The 22,364-nt window shown below is 42.8% G+C and overlaps 1 protein-coding gene across 1 annotated transcript; it reads right to left on the minus strand.

Moving 5' to 3' along the window:
- Nucleotides 1-951: 951 nt before the first annotated feature.
- On the minus strand, nt 952-21,228 carry PPAN (peter pan homolog). The gene is made up of 12 exons (XM_060763311.2): nt 21,127-21,228; nt 19,663-19,833; nt 18,344-18,445; nt 17,833-17,883; nt 16,107-16,277; nt 12,723-12,799; nt 9,323-9,430; nt 7,562-7,685; nt 7,110-7,188; nt 3,701-3,830; nt 3,389-3,549; nt 952-1,523 (listed from the first exon to the last, which is right to left on the minus strand). Exons 1-12 carry the CDS (start codon nt 21,142-21,144, stop codon nt 1,105-1,107), a joined length of 1,611 nt encoding a protein of 536 aa, XP_060619294.2. The 5' UTR covers nt 21,145-21,228; the 3' UTR covers nt 952-1,104.
- Nucleotides 21,229-22,364: the final 1,136 nt, after the last annotated feature.

The raw sequence follows: 22,364 nt of genomic DNA on the forward strand, positions 1-22,364 counted from the left end.
CCTGAGCCCTGCCACATGCACGATGGAGGACCTTCTTGCGGCAACCCCAGAGGCACTCCAAGTGGCCAGATACTGGTCAAAGGACATTTAACCAAATACCAAATTTACAAAATCTGTGTGGTTTTTTTTTCTTTTTTTTTCTTTTTCATTTTAATCTCTGTGTTTGTTTTGCTCTGTTAGAATTGTAAAACAATGGTTGCTGATGACACGATAAATAAATTCATTCAGTCGCTTCCGACTCTTCATGACCTCATGGACCAGCCCATGCCAGAGCTCCCTGTCGGCCATGACCACCCCCAGCCACATCAAGTTGCTCATTCGTTCAGTCGCTTCCGACTCTTTGTGACCTCATGGACCAGCCCATGCCAGAGCTCCCTGTCGGCCGTGGCCACCCCCAGCCACATCATGTTGTTCATTCGTTCAGTCGCTTCCGACTCTTTGTGACCTCATGGACCAGCCCATGCCAGAGCTCCCTGTCGGCCGTGGCCACCCCCAGCCACATCATGTTCATTCATTCAGTCGCTTCCGACTCTTCATGACCTCATGGACCAGCCCACGCCAGAGCTCCCTGTTGGCCGTGGCCACCCCCAGCTCCTTCAAGGTCACTCCAGTCACTTCAAGGATGCCTTCCATCCATCTTGCCCTTGGTTGGCCCCTCTTCCTTTTACCTTCCTTTTTCCCCAGCATCATTGTCTTCTCTAAGCTTTCCTGTCTCCTCATGATGTGGCCAAAGTACTTCATCTTGGCCTCTACTATCCTTCCCTCCAATGAGCAGTACGCACTGTCACAATTTTCCTCCAACAAGATTGTAATTGTAGGCTACAGAACCACTGCAAGATGGGATCGTAGGCAAAGAGTGGTCATCCAAGCGTTGCTGAAGTACACAACAAAAAAGGCCACAGTACAGCATAAAATACTAGTTTATCATTCAAAAACAAAAGGAAATATATGTAATATAAACAAATGTAATTGAATATTTATTAACTGGATTAGCCAATCTTATTTACACACTGTCTGACACATATTACCAAGGCAGACAGCTATTTATTCTGTGTATTCCTGGACAGCTAGCACGTATAAAGGGCCAAGCGAAAGAGAGCCCGGTTACGATGTTTGTCTTTTCTTCCCTGAATGTCCCGGCTTGCGGAAGCCTCCTTTCCCCTTCTGCATCAGCTTCCTTCCCAGTCCTGCCTTGCCCTGCCATCGGCCTCCCAAAGGCCTTGAGGAGCCTCGTGGCTGCTGTTTACTTCTGTGCTGCCCCCTGTGCTTGGGACTCTGGGACCCTCCGTGCTGCCCCCTTGTGTCCCTCTGCCGCTGCCTTGGGCCCCCCTTATTCCGCTTGTCTCGCTGCTGCTGCTGCTGCTGCCGCCCAAGCCATGGAGACTTCTTCCTCTGCTTCAACCTGGAGGTCGTTCCCGAAGGGGTTGGGCTTTTGCCACGTTCAGAGGGGGAGTGTTTCTGTCTTTTTCTGGATGGGGTAGACTGGTTGGCCCGTTTCCTTTTAGCACTTTGTGGGAACAGATCTGGAGAGAGAGAGGCACAGTAATGAATATCTTACCAGCTTTGGTACAGATTCCAAGTGACCAAGTCCCACACAAGGCCACTACTGAGAAGACAATCACAACACAGCATATACTATACTCACCTGTCAGAGGTCAACCCTCCTGTTTAAGGAGCTCCATTGGCTGCTGTTCACTTTCCGGTCCCAATTCAAGGTGCAGGTGCTTACCTACAAAGCCCTAAACGGTTTGGGACCCGCCTACCAGCGTGACTGCATCTCCGTATATGAACCCACACGATCTCTCCGATCATCTAGAGAGGCCCTACTCATGATCCCACCTGCGTCGCAAGCGCGATTGGTGGGGACGAGGGACAGGGCCTTCTCCGTGGTGGCCCCCCGACTCTGGAACTCTCTCCCCAAGTGTGACGATGTGTAAGTTTTATTCTTTGGTTATGTGTAGTTTGGACAGTGGTTTAGGGATGGTAAGTATGGGAGATTATGTTTTGTGGGAGAGGGTGGCTTGGTGTTAGCTGAGTTGCTATAGCAACAGGGGCGGAGCCAACTGCCTCTTCATGAGGCAGCTGTGTTTTAAAAAGTCAGTCTGTGGCCAGTGAGCTACAGGAAGGGACTGATTTCTCTAGTGGGAGAAACAGGGAATTAGTCAGTACGCCAGCGAGCTACTGAGTGAACTGAATCTTTTGGTGGAGATTCAGGGAATGTGTCTGTAGCCAGTGTGCTATAGGGAAAGACTGAATCTCTTGGTGGAGATTCAGGGAATCAATTGGTGACCAAGTGGTTGCAGAGAAGGACCCGGTACAGGGGGTTGTTGATTCTGAATTAAGAATCAAGGTTTGGCTGAGTTTAAGCCTGTTGTGCCAGCTGTGAAACCTTATGAAGTGTTTGCCTGAGTTTACTCATGAAATCTTTCCAGGGTCAACTTAAGTCTGAAACGACTTGAAAGCACACAACAACAACAATCCTATCTCATCAGCCAAAAGCAGGCCCTCACTTCCCATTAAAATTTATTTATTTTATTTATTTATCGTGTCATCAGCAACCATACCATTGTGTTACAATTCTAACAGAACAAAACAAATACACAGATTAAAAAGAAAAAAACCACACACAAACACACACACAGGCTGTGGAATGCCCTCCCTATAGATACTGGATCGGTTCCCATTAAAATACTAATAACTTTATATTTGTTAAAATTGTTCTTCATTTTAATTATTGTATTGTTTAAAGTGTTTTTTGCACTACAAATAAAATATGTGCAGTGTGCATAGGAATTCATTCATGTTTTTTTCAATTGTAATCTGGCCCTCCAACAGTTTGAAAGACTGTGACCTGGCCCTTTGTTTAAAATGTTTGGGGACCCCTGGTCTAGTTGTTCCATTTTCATATGTCAGTTACTCTGCATTTGCAAACACTTCTTCAAAAAGCCACGTCTTAACTTTTTTCCGGAATGTTAAAAGAGAGGGAACCGAGGGCATTCCACAGCCGAGGGGCCACCACCGAGAAGGCCCTGTCTCTTGTCACCACCAAACGTACTTGTATGAAGGCGGTAACGAGAGCAGGGCATCCCCAGATGGTGTTAAGGTCCTAGATGGTTCATAAGGGGAGATGCATTCGGACATGTAAGTTGGGCCAGAACTGTTTAGGGCTTTATAGGCTAAAGCCGGCACTTTGAATTGTGCCCGGTAGCACAAGTCATGCTGTAATTGTGATACTGAATCCATACTCAAGTGGGAGATAATACAGGCAGGTGCCAGGGGGATGCATCAGAGCGTTTACTTTGCAAGAATCACAGCTCAGAATCAGGAGTGCAAAGATTTTTCATCAACTGCATCCAGCACTTTTCCCCCAGATTAAGGAGATACCAACCTTCATCAGGCTCTTCTCCCACTTCCTGTCGGTAATATTCCATGTCATCATCTGATGCTTCCTCAGCATTCTGGCCTTCCTGCATCCCAGGATCCTCTGCATCGCTGTCACCTCCTTCGGCTTGCTTCTTCTTCTTCTTTATCCCTTCCAGGCTCTTCTTCCTAAGGGCCCCAATCACAAACACAGTGACAAATGGCTAGACCAAGTCCCACCCTCCTGTTGCTCCTATGCAAAGTACCACAAGTTACTCCTGCTAGTGGAGGGCATGTTGGGACTTCTGTGGCCACTGATTTTGACTATCCGCTCACCCACCTGTGAGCCTCCTTCTGCTCCTGCTTGTGTGCCACATCTGTCTCCTGCTTCCGCCGTCGCTCAGCCTTGAGCTGTAGTTTTTTTTCTTTCCTGGCCAGAGTTTCTTGGATTTCTTCCTCAGTCTTGTGAACTGGGACACAGGGACAAGAAGCAAAGCAGACCATTACTTAGGGCAGGGGGAAAAATGACCCAATCAGATCCTTCATTTATTTTTGCAAGCTCTCAAGCACCACCGGGGACATAGACACATTGGTTTCCCATAACTACCATTAGTATTTCTATCCCAGATCATTCTTCGAGTTTTCTAACTGAATTCCAAGATATAGGAAGCTGTCTTGGACTCTTCAGATAATCTACTTAATCTATCTCAGAATTATTTACACCATTTTTTTTCAACTCAATGATCTGTGGATGTGTTAGACTACAACTGCCATAGACCTCAGCCAGTGTGTCCAATAGCCATACTGCTTGAGTACAAGGAAACTAGAGTCCAACACACCGAAGATTTATGGAAAATGATTTAGTAGCACCTCAGGGCATGAGAGAGTGAAATTGGTAGTGTAAGCTTTTGTAGACAAAGACTACTTCCTCAGATGCATGGAGTGAGGAAGTAGAGTCAGTCTAGGAAAGTTTTTGGTACCAACTTCATTTTCCAAGTTATTTATTTATTTACGACATTTATATGCCGGCCTTCTCACCCCGAAGGGGACTTAGAGCGGCTTACAAGATATATACAATATATACAATACATTATATTATTAGCATAGTACAATATCAGTATTATATATTACTATATTGTACTATACCATTATATTGTAATATTATTAGTAATATTACATGTAATATAAAATATATAATTGTTGTTGTTATTGTTGTTCATTCGTTCAGTCGTCTCCGACTCTTCGTGACCTCATGGACCAGCTCATGCCAGAGCTCCCTTCGGCCGTCACCACTCCCAGCTCCTTCAAGGTCAGTCCAGTAATTATAATTATAATACTGTATTATTATTATTATTATTATTATTATTATTATTATTATACTGTATTATAATTATAATACTGTATTATTATTATTTTGTATTACATTATCTATATAAATAAAAATGTAATTTTCGTTTGTGATACCATCAGAACTCAAAAACCACTGGGGGAATTGACACCAAATTTGGACACAAGACACCTAACAATCCAATGTATGTCTTTCACTCAAAAAAATTGATTTTACCATTTGGGAGTTGTAGTTTCTGGGATTTATAGTTCACCTACAATCAAAGAGAATTCTGAACCGCACCAATGATGGAATTGAACCAAACTTGGCACACAGTTCTCCCATGACCAACAGAAAATACTGGAAGGGTTTGGTGGGCAGTGTCCTTTGGTTTTGGAGTTGTAGTTCACCTACATCCAGAGATCACTGTGGACTCAAATGATGGATCTGGACCAAACTTTACACGAATATTCAATATGCCAAAATATGAACACAGATGGAGTTTGGGGAAAATAGAATCTTGACATTTGGGAGTTGTAGTTGCTGGGATTTATAGTTCACCTACAATCACAGAGCATTCTGAACCCCACCAAAAAGTAGAATTGGGCAAAACCCCCCACACAGAACCCCCATGTGGGCCACAGCAACGCGTGGCAGAGGACAGCTAGTATATTATTAGCATAGTACAATATCAGTATTATATATAACTATATTGTACTATACCATTATATTGTAATATTATTAGTAATATTACATGTAATATAAAATATATAATTAAAATATTGTATTATTATTAGTAATATTATATTATATTACATTATAATATTATAAATATTATATGTATATACAGTATTATATTATATAATGTAAATTAGCCGTCCCCTGCCACGCGTTGCTGTGGCCCACATGGGGGGTTCTGTGTGGGAGGTTTTGCCCAATTCTATCGTTGGTGGGGTTCAGAGTGCTCTGTGATTGTAGGTGAACTATAAATCCCAGCAACTACAACTCCCAAATGACAAAATCATTTTTTTGAGTGAAGGACATACATTGGGTTGTTAGGTGTCTTGTGTTCAAATTTGGTGTCAATTTGTCCAGTGGTTTTTGAGTTCTGTTAACCCCACAAATGAACATTACACATATATATATATACACACACACACACACACACACAATAATAATAATAATAATATAATATACAATATTATATAAGTTAGCCCCTAAGGTACTACAAGATCCCTCTGCATACTGATATTCCAGACTAACACAGCAATGCCTACCAATTCTACATTTACAAGTTATGTTTGAGAAAACCAGTTTATGCAAACTAGGCGGAGGGCTTCCTATGGAAGGGATAAGATAGAAAATTATCCAATAAAAACACCACCCAGGTTCATGTGTTGCCTTATCAAGAGCAAATTGATACACAAGGGTCCTCCTTTATGGTGAATAGGAGAAATTAACTGGGGGAAGAGTTCTCCAATTGGATTCAGCCACTTTTTTCTTTCTGGCTGTTCCTAACTGACTCCAAAGGAGAGAGCGTCTGCCCAGCAAAGTAGGGTTTTGCAAGCAGCCTATACAAAAAATGTAATAATCTATATAAATAAAAATGTAATGTTCATTTGTGGGATTAACATAACTCAAAAACCAATGGACAAATTGACACCAAAATCAAAACACGTATCAGGCCAACAAGTGACCATCACTCATCAAAATAGTGAAAAACACAGCGGAAGAGACTTAAAAAGCCAAAAACTAAAAATACATTACAATGCATGTGCAAAACCACATACAGTGTTCCTCACTTATCGCAGGGGTTACGTTCCAGGACCACCCACAATAAGTGAAAATCTGCAAAGTAGGGGTGCTATATTAATTGTAATATTTATACATTATTGGATGTCATTGGGGTGGCATCGGGGCCTCCAACGGGATGCATCCCTGCCCGGAACGAGGAAGTGGACAAAGCACATCCGCTTGCAGCCCGAGCCATCGACGGAATGAGCAAAAAGAAGCGACAGGATTTGAAGGGCCACACACCAGCCTCCCTTTGTGAGACCTATTGTAATGCAAATATTTTAAATTCATTTTTTTTAAAAAAATCCGCGAAACAGCAAGTCCACGTAAAGCGAACCGCGAAGTAGCAAGGGAACACTGTATATACACATATACATAAATACATACACACGCAAAACACATATACGCAGACTGCGCCACAGCAATGCATGGCAGGGGACAACTAGTAATAATAATAATAATAATAATCATCATCATCATCATCATTTATACCCTACCATCATCTCCCAAAATGAACTCAGGGTGCCTTACAGAAGCACATAAAAGTACCATAAATACAGGCAGTATCAGTTCACATAAAACAACACGTTACAAAAAATAAAAGACACAGAAACATCACGGTACTCACTGAAGCTATGATAGAGGACACTGCCCTGGCTCAAACCTTCTTCTACCTTGATAAGCTGTAGTACCATTCGAGGACCAATCTGAACAGGAAGAGGCAGACAGAAACACATAAGGACAGAGACCCCAAACAATGGTCCTTGAACTGGGTCCCAGGGGTAAACAGGGAACTGCCACTACCATTCCACATCATCAGAGTATCCCATCAGGAAGATTAGTACAGCTTCAAAGACCTCCTTCGCCTGTTATGTTTAGTCAGTCCCAAAGTACACCCAGCACTCTTATTTGAAGAGTATAGGGCAGTGGTTCTCAACCTGTGGGTCCCCAGGTGTTTTGGCCTACAACTCCCAGAAATCCCAGCCAGTTTACCAGCTTTTAGGATTTCTGGGAGTTGAAGGCCAAAAACATCTGGGGACCCCAGATTGAGAACCACTGGTATAGGGTCTCCTGGCTGACCTCAGTGAGGCGGACTGCACTCTGCTGAGCCTTCATGTTCCCACGTCCAGCATAGGCTTGAGGCAGTTCCGTGATGTTGTGGCTGCCATCTTGTTCAGCTTCACTCTCCGAGAGGTTGATATCTCTGTAAGGCAGGGAATGCAAGAAAATGACGCAAATCCTCGGCATTGTTTCAGTTAAGCTCACCAGCAAATAAATGTGGGCTTGCCAGCCAGCTCACAATCTCCATAAGTTTGGGAACATTCAAGAAGAAATGAAGAAACGGGAGACAAAATGGGGGTGGAAATCCAACGTCAGAAGTTCCACTGTGACATATCTAGGTCTCATTCCCACTAAGGAAATGAGTGATCTTTACATGATGGGAAGAACATTCCAACCCCTAATGATGACTAGAAAAGTGGCTTACAATGGTACAAATTGGGATGCCACCAACAGGATGCCAACGGAGTGGGAACAGAAAGGTGTGCTTGGGCAAACCACACATTTTCAGCCTCAGAGGAAGACAATGGCAAATCTCTTCTAAACAAACCCTGTGATGGGGCTGCCACAGGTCAGAATTGACTTGGAAGGCACACATCAGCAATACATACAACTCAGAGTGGGAGGAACACTCTCATAGAATCAAAGAGTTGGAAGAGACCTCATGGGCCATCCAACCCCCTGCCAAGAAGCAGGAATATTGCATTCAAAGCACCCCTGACAGATGGCCATCCAGCTTCTGTTTAAAAGCTTCCAAAGATGGAGCCTCCACCACACTCTGGGGCAGAGAGTTCCACTGCTGAACGGCTCTCACAGTCAGGAAGCTTTTCCTCATGTTCAGATGGAATCTCCTTTCTTGCAGTTTGAAGCCATTGTTTCGCGTCCTAGTCTCCAGGGAAGCAGAAAACAAGCTTGCTCCCTCCTCCCTGTGACTTCCTCTCACACATTTATACATGGCTATCATATCTCCTCTCAGCCTCCTCTTCTGAAGGCTAAACATGAACAGCTCCTTAAGCCGCTCCTCATAGGGCTTGTTCTCCAGATCCTTGATAATTTTAGTTGCCCTCCTCTGGACACATTCCAGCTTGTCAATATCTCTCTTCAATTGTGTTGCCCAGAATTGGACACAATATTCCAGGTGTGGTCTAACCAAAGCGGAATAGAGGGGTAGCATTTCTTTCCTAGATCTAGACACTATGCTCCTATTGATGCAGGCCAAAATCCCACTGGCTTTTTTTGCCGCCACATCACATTGTTGGCTCATGTTTAACTTGTTGTCCACGAGGACTCCAAGATCTTTTTCACACGTACTGCTCTTGAGCCAGGCATCCCCCATTCTGTATCTTTGCATTTCATGTTTCCTGCCAAAGTGAGTATCTTGCATTTGTCACTGTTGAACTTCATTTTGTTAGTTTTGGCCAATCATCTCTCTAATCTGTCAAGATCGTTTTGAATCCTGCTCCTGTCCTCTGGAGTATTGGCTCTCCCTCCCAATTTGGTGTCGTCTGCAAACGTGATGATCCTGGCTTCTAGCCCTTCACCTAAGTCATTAATAAAGATGCCGAACAGGACCGTGCCCTGGACGGGACCCTGCTTGTGGCACTCCGCTCGTCACTTTTTTCCAGGATGAAGAGGAAGCATTGGGGAGAATCACCCTCTGGTTTCGTCCATTTAATCAATTCCAGATCCACCTCACCCTAGTTTTGCCTAGCCCACACTGGACTAGTTTCCTTGCCAGAAGGTCATAGGGGACCTTGTCAAAGGCTTCTCCCTATTACACACCTGGCCAAAAGTTCACTGATGTCCTGCAAGCGGTTCAGGTTGGGAAATTTCTCCTGCAGGAGCTTCTTCAGCCCTTTACTCATTCCCACCGGCACCACTTTCAGACTGCTGCAAAAGACAAAAAGCGGAAAGATGCATGGTAAAATGGTCACACGTCAAGTAAACAAAAAAGGCTTCAAGGTTGAAGCAGAAGGGGATGCAACTCTGCGGGAAAGCACTAGGTCATGAACGGATTCAGTCTCTTTTTTGGTGCACAGATGGATGGATGGATGCATCCATCTATGGCAGGGGTCCTCAAACTGCGGCCCGGGGGCCAGATACGGCCCTCCAAGGTCATTTACCCGGCTCTCGCTCAGGGTCAACCTAAGTCTATAACGATTTGAAAGCACACAAAAAGAATCCTATCTCATCAGCCAAAAGCAGGCCCACACTTCCCATTGAAATACTACTAAGTTTATATTTGTTAAAATTGTTCTTCATTTTAATTATTGTATTGTTTTAAAGTGGGATTTTTTGCACTACAAATGAGATTATGTGCAGTGTGCATAGGAATTCATTCATGTTTTTTCAAATTATAATCCAGCCCTCCAACAGTTTGAGGGACTGTGACTGGGCGCTGTTTACAAAGTTTGAGGACCCCTGATCTACGGTTTGAAAATATCATCCCTATCCAAAAAGGACAGCTTGATTTTATATAAGTGATAGCATTTTACTATACCATCGTACACAGTGGGGTTTAGCATCCTCAGATTGAGGCATTCAGGGGTTGAAACCCCAGTGCAGTGGTTCTCAACGTGTGGGTCCCCAGATGCTTTGGCCTTCAACTCCCAGAAATCCTAACAGCTTGTCAACTGGCTGGGATTTCTGGGAGTTGTAGGCCAAAACACCGGGGACCCACAGGTTGAGAACCACTGCCTTAGTGGATACCAAGGACCCTTGGCACTTGAAAAGGGACTCCTAAGATAATAATAATAATCATCATCATCATCATCATCATCATCATCATCATCATCATCTTTATTTATACCCCACCACCATCTCCCCAATGGGGACTCGGAGCGGCTTGCATTAGGCCAGCCCCAACAACGGAATACAATAAAATAAAAACAGAGTACAAAACAACAGCATAATAAAATACATAAAACATAAAAATACAAAAAAATATAGTAGGCAATATAAATTTACAATAAAATCATTCACAATCATAGAATCAAAGAGTTGGAAGAGACCTCATGGGCCATCTAGTCCAACCCCCTGCCAAGAAGCAGGAATATTGCATTCAAATCACCCTTGACAGATGTCCATCTAGCCTCTGTTTAAAAGCTTCCAAACAAGGAGCCTCCACCACACTCCATGACAGTGAGTGGGCCGCATGTACAGGATAAAATACTAAAACTAAAAACTCGGGGTGAGATAGAGATGGAGCAGATTGCTTGTGAGGATAAGATCTATGTTAGCAGAGCTTTTAAAAAAAATCTTCTTCACAAAACAATCCTGTTGCCAAATTGAGGCAACAGGAGATGAGACCTTGTGCAGTATTTTATATCCTGGCTTCTCCCTTGAAGGACCCTATATGATGGAACTAAAAAGGGAGGTGGCTAGGCAAACCTTTTTCCATTTCAAGCCACCTGGACCCACCAATACACTCTTCCCCTGCCAATTCCTATATCAATTTGGCTTGGATGCATCAGAGTATTCGTTTCAGAGCAACATCAGAGGCATCAGTAGACTATACTCTCATCACGGGCATCCAATTCACCTATTTTTCCTTTTCCTGTTATTTCATATGAAGACCATTGGTGACAGAGGAGCCTTAATGGATAGTGTGGGACTAAAGCAGGGGTCCTCAAACTTTTTAAACAGAGGGCCAGGTCACAGTCCCTCAAACTGTTGGAGGGCCGGATTATAATTTGAAAAAAAACATGGATGAATTCCTATGCACACAGCACATATCTTATTTGTAGTGCAAAAATACTTTAAAACAATACAATAATTAAAATGAAGAACAGTTTTAACAAATATAAACTTATTAGTATTTCAATGGGAAGTGTGGGCCTGCTTTTGGCTAATGGATAGGGTTGTTGTTGTTTGCTTTCAAGTCATTTCAGACTTAGGTTGACCCTGAGCGAGGGCCGGGTAAATGACCTTGGAGGGCCGCATCTGCCCCCCGGGCCTTAGTTTGAGGACCCCTGGACTAAGGTCTGAATTACAAACCAGTTACGAAGCTCTGAAAACCTCATACTACTGTTGAAAGGATCACATGGTATAACCTGTAAGTATATTACACTTGAACAGTACACAGTCATATACAAAAGTCTTTCTCGCCAGAGTATGCACCTCTATAGTGGAAAATGGCAGGCATTTTAAATAAAAACATACACAGGCTTATCCATATGGCTTTGAAATTATGAACAGATATTCTTTTTAATCCGCTGTTCTGCCATTTTAACTGATTGTGTATTTTTCTGTTTTTAACAATCATGTGTCTATTTATTGTTGTACTAGCGATCCCCTGCCACGTGTTGCTGTGGCCCAGTCTGATCTGGAAAATAAAGTAATGAGAAAGTGTTGGTTTTTAATATATGTAATGTCTTTATGCTTGTGGGTAAACAGTATTTCTTGCTGTTTCTTTGCCAGTGTTGATGTCTGGTTTGCCTACTCTGGAACATGCAACATATCATTGTCCTTCTTTAGGGGTCCCTTTCAAATCTTTGATACTGCATCTGTCATATACATATATGTGTGTGTGTGTGAATGGCTGGATGGCCCTTTGTCAGGAGGGCTTTGATTATGTTTTCTTGCCCTGGTGAAGTTTTCTTGCCCTGGTGAGTTGGACTGGATGGCCTTAAGGCACATTTCTCAACCTGGGGTTTGGGACCCCTGGGAGAGGTTGTGAGGGGGTGTCAGAAGGGTTGCCAAAGACCACCAGAAAACACAGTATTTTCTGTTGGTCATAAGGGTTCTGTGTGGGAAGTTTGCCCCAATTCTGTCATTGGTGGGGTTCAGAATGCTCCTTGATTGTAGGTGAACTATAAATCCTAGCAACTACAACTCCCAAATGACAAAATCATATTTTTTTTTAGTGAAGGACATACATTGGGTTGTTAGGTGTCTTGTGTCCAAATTTGGTGTCAATTCGTCCAGTGGTTTTTGAGTTCTGTTAATCCCACAAACGAACATTACATTTTTATTTATATAGATTTTAATTTGTTTTTCCTCACCTTGATCCACAGAAAGAGATGAGTAAAACACTATTATTATTATTATTGTAATGCAGTACAAACAGAAATCAATTTGAATAAGTGGATTTAGCTATAATATCCTTCCCACTAATGTACATGACCAAGTTTCAACATATTGGAATTGAAGATGATCACAGCATAAGGCAAAAGACACTCACTAGTGACGGAATTCAAGAGTCTGGCTGTCTGAATTGTAGTTGATCAGCACACAACGTTTTATGGAATTAAGGTTTACCTGGAGAGCAGGGAAAGAATGCAACACATACACCGTGAGAACTAAGACACAAAACATGGCACAAGCCCCTCTGTCTGCAAGTCTTGTGAAGCCTGCATTGGAGACCCTGCTGAATGTAAAGCCCTAGTAAAAGTTCTCCCTGATTTAGAAAAATATATATAGTGTTTCTAAGCAAGAGGGACTGCACTTCCCAAAGAGAGGTAGAAGTACTGGTTTCAAGGCCGTGCAGCAACACAAACATCCTAAAAGGAGAAAACAGCAGATATACCATCGACTGTACAGTTTTTTTTTTGTCACGTCAGGAGCAACTGCTCCTGTTGAGAGAGAATTGGCCGTCTGCAAGGACGCTGCCCAGGGGACGCCTGGATGATTTTTGATGTTTTATCATCCTTGTGGGAGGCTTCTCTCACGTCCCCGCATGAGGAGCTGGAGCTAATAGCTGGAGCTGCGACCTGTCGGTTCGAATCCGGGGAGAGGCGGATGAGCTCCCTCTATTAGCTCCAGCTCCTCATACAGTGAATCCTTCTTATTCACTGATGTTGAGGGCACAGAGCCCCTATGAAAGTTTAAAAATACAAATAAAGAAAAGGGCTATTTTTTAACCTGGAAGAACAACTCTCTAGGAATTTCTAGGTTTTCTAGCACAACTCCATGGTCAACATCCACTGGAAGCTGAACATAGAATTGCATTGGAGAACCTAGAGATTCCTAGAGAAACGTTCTCTCAAAATCTCTAGGTCCTCCGGCATGACTGGAAGAAGTAGATCTTAAAGTCACACTTGAGAACCTAGAGAGAATATTTTTTTTCATAAAATTTGTGAATAATGAAGCTCACAAATGTAAATATCTCCAGCATCTTTGCTTTGGTCACAAAAGAGGAGGAGGAGGAGGAGGAGAAGAAGATTATAAGAAGAAGAGAAGAATGAGGAGAGGAGAAGAAGGAGAGGAAGAGGAAGAGGAAGAGGAAGAAGAAGAAGAAGAAGAAGAACTTCTTTATTTTTCTACCCCGCCTCCATCTCCCCAAGGCAACTTGGGGCGGCTTACATGGGGCCAAGCCCAAGCAACATACAAATTAAAAGCAAACAGCAAATTACAAATTAAAATAGCGCAAACAGCGTAACAGTAATAAACAGATATCAAGCAACAGCAACCCAATTTTGGAGGGGGGGAAAGGCCAACATAGAAATTGATTAAAGGGTAAATAATTCAATAGGGCGGATAGGAACATAAATAGCACAGGAGATATCAAGAGAACAGAGCAATTAAACAGGATCAGTCACTACTGTATGTAGATCAATCATTATGTATACTACATTTGTAGTGCCTATTAAGGGTGTAATTCTGATGCATCAGTGCGTTTACTTTGAAGTGAGAATCATGGGTTGAACTCAGCAAAACACACAAATCATCATTTGCATCAGGTCAGCAGTGCACAAGAGCAGGCAAATCTGCAGGTAAACAAAGCTCCAGACTACTAAGAGATGGCAAAAGAAGCCCAAGCTTGAAAAATCAGGTTAGGACTTTTAATCCAATTTTTTATCGGATTACACCAGGGTTGGGAATTCTGTAATCTTCCTGGTGTTGTTGTACTTTCAGTCGAAACAGCTTTTGCCAACACAACCAATGATAAATTGCAGTCCAAAAACACTGAGAGGGCTGGACGATTTTCCAGGTATGGGTTACATTAATTATTCTCCAGAAAATATGCTATATTTGCTCGAGTAATATTGGTTGACCACTCCACCCTGCCAACAGAATGTCAACATCATCATAATCAGCTCCACATATATAGATGTATGTAACTCCCCAAGTTCGGGATACTCTGGAGAACACCTGATGAAGCCCAGATTACAACGAGCAAGTCATTTTTCCTCATAAGATGTGACCTAGATGTGTCTTTCAAGTTCCCATATATACTCGAGTATAAGCCGACCCGAATATAAGCCAAGGCACCTAATTTTACCACAAAAAACCTGGGAAAACATATTGATTCAAGTATAATCCGAGGGAGTGAAATACAGCAGCTACTGGTAAATTTCAAAATAAAAATAGATACCAATAAAATTACATTAATTGAAGCATCGATAGGTTAAATATTTTTGAATATTTACATAAAACTCCAATTTAAAACTGCCCAGCTCTGATTAAACCATTATTCTAACCTTCTTCAACATAAATGTGCATAGGTATCCTTCCAATAATAATAAAGAGATTAAAATAATAAATGTAACAATGATAATATAATAACAATAGTAGAGTAAAATAATGGAAATGTAATAATAATAGTAATAATAATAGAGTAAAATAATAAATGTAATATTAACAATAATAAATAGAGCAAAATGATAAATGTAACAATGATAATATAATAATAGAGTAAAATAATGGAAATGTAATAACAGTAATAATAGGGAAAAATAATAAATGTAATAATAACAATAATAAATAGAGCAAAATAATAAATGTAACAATAATAATAACAACAACAGAGTAAAATAATAAATAACCTTGATTCGATTATAAGCCGAGGAGGACTTTTTCAGCCTAAAGAAAGGGCTGAAAAACTATAATTATTATTTATAACTTCTCGACCTCTAGAGAGGGACTCAGGCCAGTTTACAACATGATTCAAAACAATAGTTTAAAACATCACACCATAAAACACATTAATACAAAAATACATTAAAAGCAATCATATAATTACATAAAGCCAGGTCGTCCAAAAGATATCACAATTCAGTACCATCCATCCGTGTGGCCAGAAGCTCTTGACTCACTCATCAAATGCTAAATTCCAGAGCCAAGTTTTCACCAATTTTCTAAAAGTCAGGAGGGAAGGGGCAGTTCTAATCTCCAACGGGAGAGAGTTCCATAGCCGAGGGGCCACCACCAAGAAGGCCCTGTCCCTCGTCCCCACCAGACACACCTGCGAGGATGGTGGGACCAAGAGCAGGGCCCCTCTGGAAGATCTTAATAACCTTGATGGTTCATATGGGAGAATCCGTTCGGACAGGTAAACTGGGCCGGAGTCGTTTAGGGATTTATAGGTCAACACCAGCACTAAGTTTATACTAGAATATATACAGTACTTCCCAATGAGAAAAGGGCTAAAAAAGCCAGAGGACACAGCATGAGGCAAAACTAACTGCAATTCATTTTGGAAGTCAAGAACATCTTCCTTCTTGGGTTGGAGGCACAAGAGGGCTTCAAGATTTCCAAATTCTCAAATCTAGGCATCTGTCCATCTTGTTTAAGCAGCAGAGGACTACTATCAAGTTGGCCTCTTCCAACCTAAAGATACACTCACCCTGTGGACATTGATGGATGGGAACATGTTTTGGAACATGGTGGACATGATCTTGATATGCATGCCCTGAATGCCAAAATTATTGAGGATCAGGAGAGGGTGGTGGGTGAACTGTTGCTCATGCATCCGGTGACGCTTCAGAGACGACACAACGTCTTTGATGAGTGAATACTGAAGTGTAAGAGAAAAAGAAAGGAGTGAGATTCATAAAATCCTGAAAACGCAACAGGCCTGTAAGAAAAGCATACATTCTTTTCTAAAACCATTAACGAAAATACCACAAGTGAAACACATAGCAGCATGCAGTAACGGGCACATAACTGTGATTCTCAACAGTATTAAAAATGAAATGCCCACATATTTCTAATGCTCAGCACAGAAACATGTACTTAAAAACATACAGGCTATTTGCTTTTTAAAGTATAAAAGCTCAGAAGGATGCTTGAGTAAGAAACCATGACATCTACACGAAAGCCAAGATGCATCAGGGAAAAAACAAAGCAAAAGAAAATGTAAATAAGCTGCTTTGAGCTGACTTTTCTTTATACAAATTTCACAAGATCAAACATTTAGGAGAGGACAACCTGCACTCTGGCAGAAGACAAGTAACAAATTAGCAATGTATGGAATACGAACAGGGAAGGTGTAGAGGCTGTTAGAGAATAACTCTCACAATTCCTCTATGTATGCTGTGATGGTTAGGGATGGTGGGAACAGAGATACAGCTTAATCGTGTAACATTAGAAAACATTGACCATTTCTGCTACCTTGGCAGCCACCTCTCCACCAGTCAACATCGACACCGAAATACAACACTGCCTGAGCTCTGTGAGTGCAGCATTTTTCCAATGAAGCAGAGAGTGTTTGAGGACCGGGACATCCTTAGGGATACCAAGGTGCTTGTTTATAAAGCTATTGTTCTCCCAACCCTGCTATATGCCTGCAAAACGTGGACTGTCTACAGGCATCACATGCAACTTCGGGAACTATTCCATCAGTGGTGCCTCCAGAAAATCCTGCAAATCTCTTGATAAGACAAGCGGACAAATGTCAGCGTGCTGTAAGAAGCAAAGACCACCAGCATTGAAGCGATGGTCCTCCGCCATCAACTCCGCTGGACTGGCCACGTTGTCTGGATGTCTTCCAAAGCAGTTGCTCTACTCTGAACTCAAGAATGGAAAACGGAATGTTGGTGGTCAGGAAAAGAGATTTAAAGATGGGCTCAAAGCCAACCTTAAAAACTGTGGCATAAACACTGAGAACTGGGAAGCCCTGGCCCTTGAGCACTCCAGCTGGAGGTCAGCTGTGACCAGCAGTGCTGCAGAATTTGAAGAGGCACGAATGGAGGGCGAAAGAGAGAAACATGCCAAGAGGAAGGCGCGTCAAGCCAACCCCAACCGAGACCGCCTTCCACCTGGAAACCAATGCCCTCACTGTGGGAGAAGATGCAGATCAAGAATAGGGCTCCAAAGTCACCTACGGACCCACCAGAACACTGATCCTGGAAGACTATCCTACTCGGCCAACAAGGGATCATCTAAGTAAGTAAGTAAACAAGTAAAAGTAATGGGGGAACAGTGCTCCCATTATTGAAGGGTCATATGTTCTGCATGCCCACTGCATAATATTCATCAGAATTTTTCAATAAACTCTAGCTGGGTATTTCAGAGGCAAATTCAGTACCATCTAGCCTACCCCGTTGCAGAAAGCCTCACCCTTTGGGTACCTGAGTAACTCTGAAGGTCAGGGTTGGTCCTCCAGGAAGACGGCAGAGTTTCTAAGAAAGAAAAAAATAATAATAAAGTATTAATTCTTTAAAAAGTGTTTCAATATAAGCTTCATGCTAGAGAAGATTCTACCATGGGCAAATAGATTAGCAATGTTTATCCAAGAACTTTTAAGTGTCCTGGACAGTCTTTCTCCTGATGCATCAGTGCGTTTACTTTGAAATGAGAATCACCGGTTGTACTCAGCAAAATAGACTGTCATCATTTGCATCAGATCAACAGATTGAAGAAAACAGTAATGTTTGGCAAAGAAAGTAGAGTTAAGAAACACCACTCATTTATATTACAATTCTCAGAATCCCCTGCCAGCATAGCCGTACCCTGACCAAAGGAAACTGAATGATGGTGGGAGGAAGGGAGAGCATTCTCAGTGAAAAAAAACAAAAAAACAAAAACACAGAGCTTGCTGAAAAGAACATTTCTGGAGCACGTGTTCACCACATCACTTACAAGATTGATAGTGGAGGGAGTTTTTGTGAATACTAGGAAATGAGTGATTCCCAGGGGCCCAGCTATCGTCACAAAATCTTTGAGAGAGTTTTTCTTCCGTACCTGAAAAAAGAGAAATGAGTGATCACGACAGCCATTGTTCAGGATGCCTTGAAAACAGAACCTAGGATATAGAATTTTCCACCCAACACACTGCGCTCCTCCCATCTGCAAACAACAGCATTTTAATAAACTGTTGAGAGCCACTTTGGGTCCCATTTAGGGAGAAAAGTGTGATATAAATAAAGATGTATTATTATTTATTTATTTAGATAGGCCACAAACTGATAGCTGGTTGCAGGAAAAAGATCTTTAAACGGGTTGTGACCTTTTTGCCATGATTTTAAAATGTGTTCTAAACTATTTTAAAATTAGTGTTTATTAGGACTGCTTATTTAATTTTTAAAAAACCTTTAAGATTTATTTTGCACATTGTTTTTATTTAGCTTGTGAACTGCCTTGAGTCTAGTAGCAAGGGATAGTCAGATATATGTTAAGACACAAATATTTAACTTAATTAGATTTGTCCAACCCTACTTCTTAAAGAGTTTTTTTTAAATTAAAGATCAGCAACATCTGCATTTCCATCTTCAGGAAAGAACCCTGCATTTTTTTATAGCTGCCACTCACAGCCTCAATCTTGTTCTTCCATCTCCCAACAGAAAGGCATCCCATGTGTCTCTCTGTTGATGCAGAACTCTTTTGCATCCATCATTAAAACTGGTATGTCGTATTTTGAGTAAAACAGGAAAATTGGTCCGATTTTTTCTACAACAAATTGTTACTTTGCATATTTTAAAATGCAGAAATGACGGTGGCATCGCTTTTCTAAATGTAGAAAAGGAAAGCAATCATATCTATTGTTCTGAAGAAAAATAGGAAAAGGTCACAAAAAGCATTTAAACCACTACTGATGCACCACCATGTGGTGACCAAGAGAAAACATCTCAAAGAAGTCCTCATCTTCGCAGGGAGCTCACACCATTAAGGAATGAAGGCTCCAATTTTCATTCAACCTGTTAGATCCCAACATCATAGAATCACAAAGTTGGAAGGAGCCCTTTGGAACATCAGGTCCAATCCCCTCCTCAATGCAGGAACTCCAGCTTGACCATCTGAAGCAGATTGGTGTTCAGCCTCTTTTTTATATCCCTGCCATCCACGTTCAATTTATTTCTTATAACAATTTTGTCTTGCATTTGCCTCTTTTTGCACTCAATGAATAAGACAGCTGCTGTCATGAAATGTAGTGTAGTACCACAGCCACCCAACAATTTTACCTTTAGGCTGGTAGCAGTGTAGGGCAGCATCACCTTCCGAACATCCAATACAAGCTGCTGCAGGTTCTTTCCCACCTGACCACGGTGAAAAACAAAGGAGTGGGGCACAGAGCCATATTCCTCCTGAGCTCGATGCTGGGCTGCTGCACGCTCTTTCTTTTGATTTTTAGTCTGGATAGAGAAGGAACTGTATGAGTTGTGCCACATGGGGTACACATAGCACAGAAAACCTGTCTGACATCATTCCACCATCCCACTCCAAATACCCTTCAAAGGCAACAGTCCTTAATCCCTCTCTCCTTTCTCACAATTTAGAGTTGAGATCAGAAATATTTTAAGAATGGAATATTGCAGCCCTGACAGATGGCCATCCAGCCTCTGTTTAAAAGCTTCCAAAGAAGGAGCCTCCACCACACTCCGGGGCAGAGAGTTCCACTGCTGGACGGCTCTCACAGTCAGGAATCATACTCATAGAGTTGGAAGAAACTTCATGGGCTATCCAGTCCAACCCCCTGCCAAGAAGCAGGAATATTGCATTCAAAGCACCCCTCACAGATGGCCACCCAGCCTCTGTTTAAAAGCCTTCAAAGAAGGAGCCTCCACCACACTCTGGGGCAGAGAGTTCCACTGCTGAACGGCTTTCACAGTCAGGAATCATAGAGTTGGAAGAGACTTCATGGGCCTTCCAGTCCAACCCCCTGCCAAGAAGCAGGAATATTGCATTCAAAGCACCCCCGACAGATGGCCATCCAGCCTCTGTTTAAAAGCCTCCAAGGAAGGAGCGTCCACCACACTCCGGGGCAGAGAGTTCCACTGCTGAACGGCTCTCATAGTCAGGAAGTTCTTCCTCATGTTCAGATGGAATCTTCTTTCTTGTAGTTTGAAGCCATTGCTCTACGTCCTAGTCTCCAAGGCAGCAGAAAACAAGCTTGCTCCCTCCTCCCTGTAGTTAATGCAGAAGCTGGGGCTAACAGCAGAAGCTCACACCGCTCCCCAGATTCGAACCTGCGACCTTTTGGTCAACAAGCTCAGCGCTTTAACCCACTGTGCCATCGGGGGCTCCTCCTCATCTATATTTAGTTAATGTAGTTTGACTCCATTTGAACTTGCCTGGCTCAGTGCTATGGAATGGTGGGAGCTGTAGTTTGGGGAGGCCTTGGGAAACTACAGCAACTGTGAGTCCATAGCATGGAGCCAAGGAAGTTAAAGTGGGGTGGAACTGCATTGATTCTACAGTGTAGAGGCACCCCTCAGCCCTGGGATTCCAAGAATTTCTCATTACTGAATCACCCTAATATACATCTAGGGCACATTTCTCCCATTTCAACCTATAGGGCCCAAAAATATCGCCTTCCTTTGCCTTTCCCTTAGTTCCCCCTTCCTTGAAGATCAATCTGAGCTTGATCTGAGCCTCAAACTTCAAAATCTCCCCCAAGATCCTCCCCAGAGCCCATTTTTCCTCACCCTGCCGGTCTTCCCCATGGCGAGCGCGCCTTCTCGCTTCTCCTCTGAAGAGGACCGCGTGCAGCACAGCCACTTCCGGTCTCACGTGTTCCCTTCTCAAAGCGCCGGGTTCAAACGCTCTCATCAGCCCCGGAGTTCCGGCTTGCCGCAACAGTCTTTCTGCGTGTGCAACTACCAGATGGGTCCGGAGTGACAACTTGAGATCAGTTGTGATTGACTTGCAGGGTCAGTCTTACAGCTGGAACAAAGGAAGTTATTCCTTTGAAAACTAGAATGGATACAGTTTGACACCGTTCTCACTGCCATGGCTAAAAGCTTTCCAGTCATGGGATTTGTAGTTTTACAAGGTCTTCTCTGCCAAAGAGGGCTGGTGCCTCACTAAACTACAAATCCCAAGAATCCATACAATTGGCAACTAAAGCGGTATCAAACTGCATTCATTCGACAGTGTAGATGCACCTTTACTTAGGCGATCCCGTGAAGTTCGAGGATGATGGTCCTCCAAGTGTAGTTCTGTCGGTGGGTCTGTAGGTGACTGTGGAGCCCTATTCTTGACCTGCATCTTCTCCCGCAGTGAGGACATTGGTTTCCAGATGGAAGGCGGTTTCAATCAGGGTTGGCTTGATGCGCCTTCCTCTTGGCACGTTTTTCTCTTTCGCTCTCCATTCGTGCCTCTTCAAATTCTGCAGCACTGCTGGTCACAGCTGACCTCCAGCTGGAGCGGTCAAGGGCCAGGGCTTCCCAGTTCTCAGTGTCTATGCCAGAGTTTTTAAGGTTGGTTTTTAGCACATCTTTAAATCTTTTTTCCTGTCCACCAACATTCCGTTTTCCGATCTTGAGTTCGGAGTAGAGCAACTGCTTTGGGAGACGGTGGTCGGGCATCCAAACAACGTGGCCCGTCCAGCGGAGTTGATGGCAGAGGACCATCGCTTCAATGCTGGTGGTCAATGCTGGAAGAGATGCACCTTAACTGGTTCAGTGCTGTAGGCTTCTGAGATTTGTAGTTTTTTTTTATTATATTCTTTATTAAGGTTTTCTTAAAATACACAAATATAATAAAAGTCATCTGTCATAGAATCATAAAATCGGAAGAGACCTCATGGGCCATCCAGTCCAGCCCCCTGCCAAGAAGCAGGAAAATTGCATTCAAAGCATCCCCGACAGATGGCCATCCAGCTTCCAAAGAAGAAGCCTCCACCACACTCCGGGGCAGACAGTTCCACTGCTGAACATCTCTC

The sequence above is a fragment of the Anolis sagrei genome, chromosome 2 (assembly GCF_037176765.1).
Source record: "Anolis sagrei isolate rAnoSag1 chromosome 2, rAnoSag1.mat, whole genome shotgun sequence".
Lineage (NCBI taxonomy): Eukaryota > Metazoa > Chordata > Lepidosauria > Squamata > Dactyloidae > Anolis > Anolis sagrei.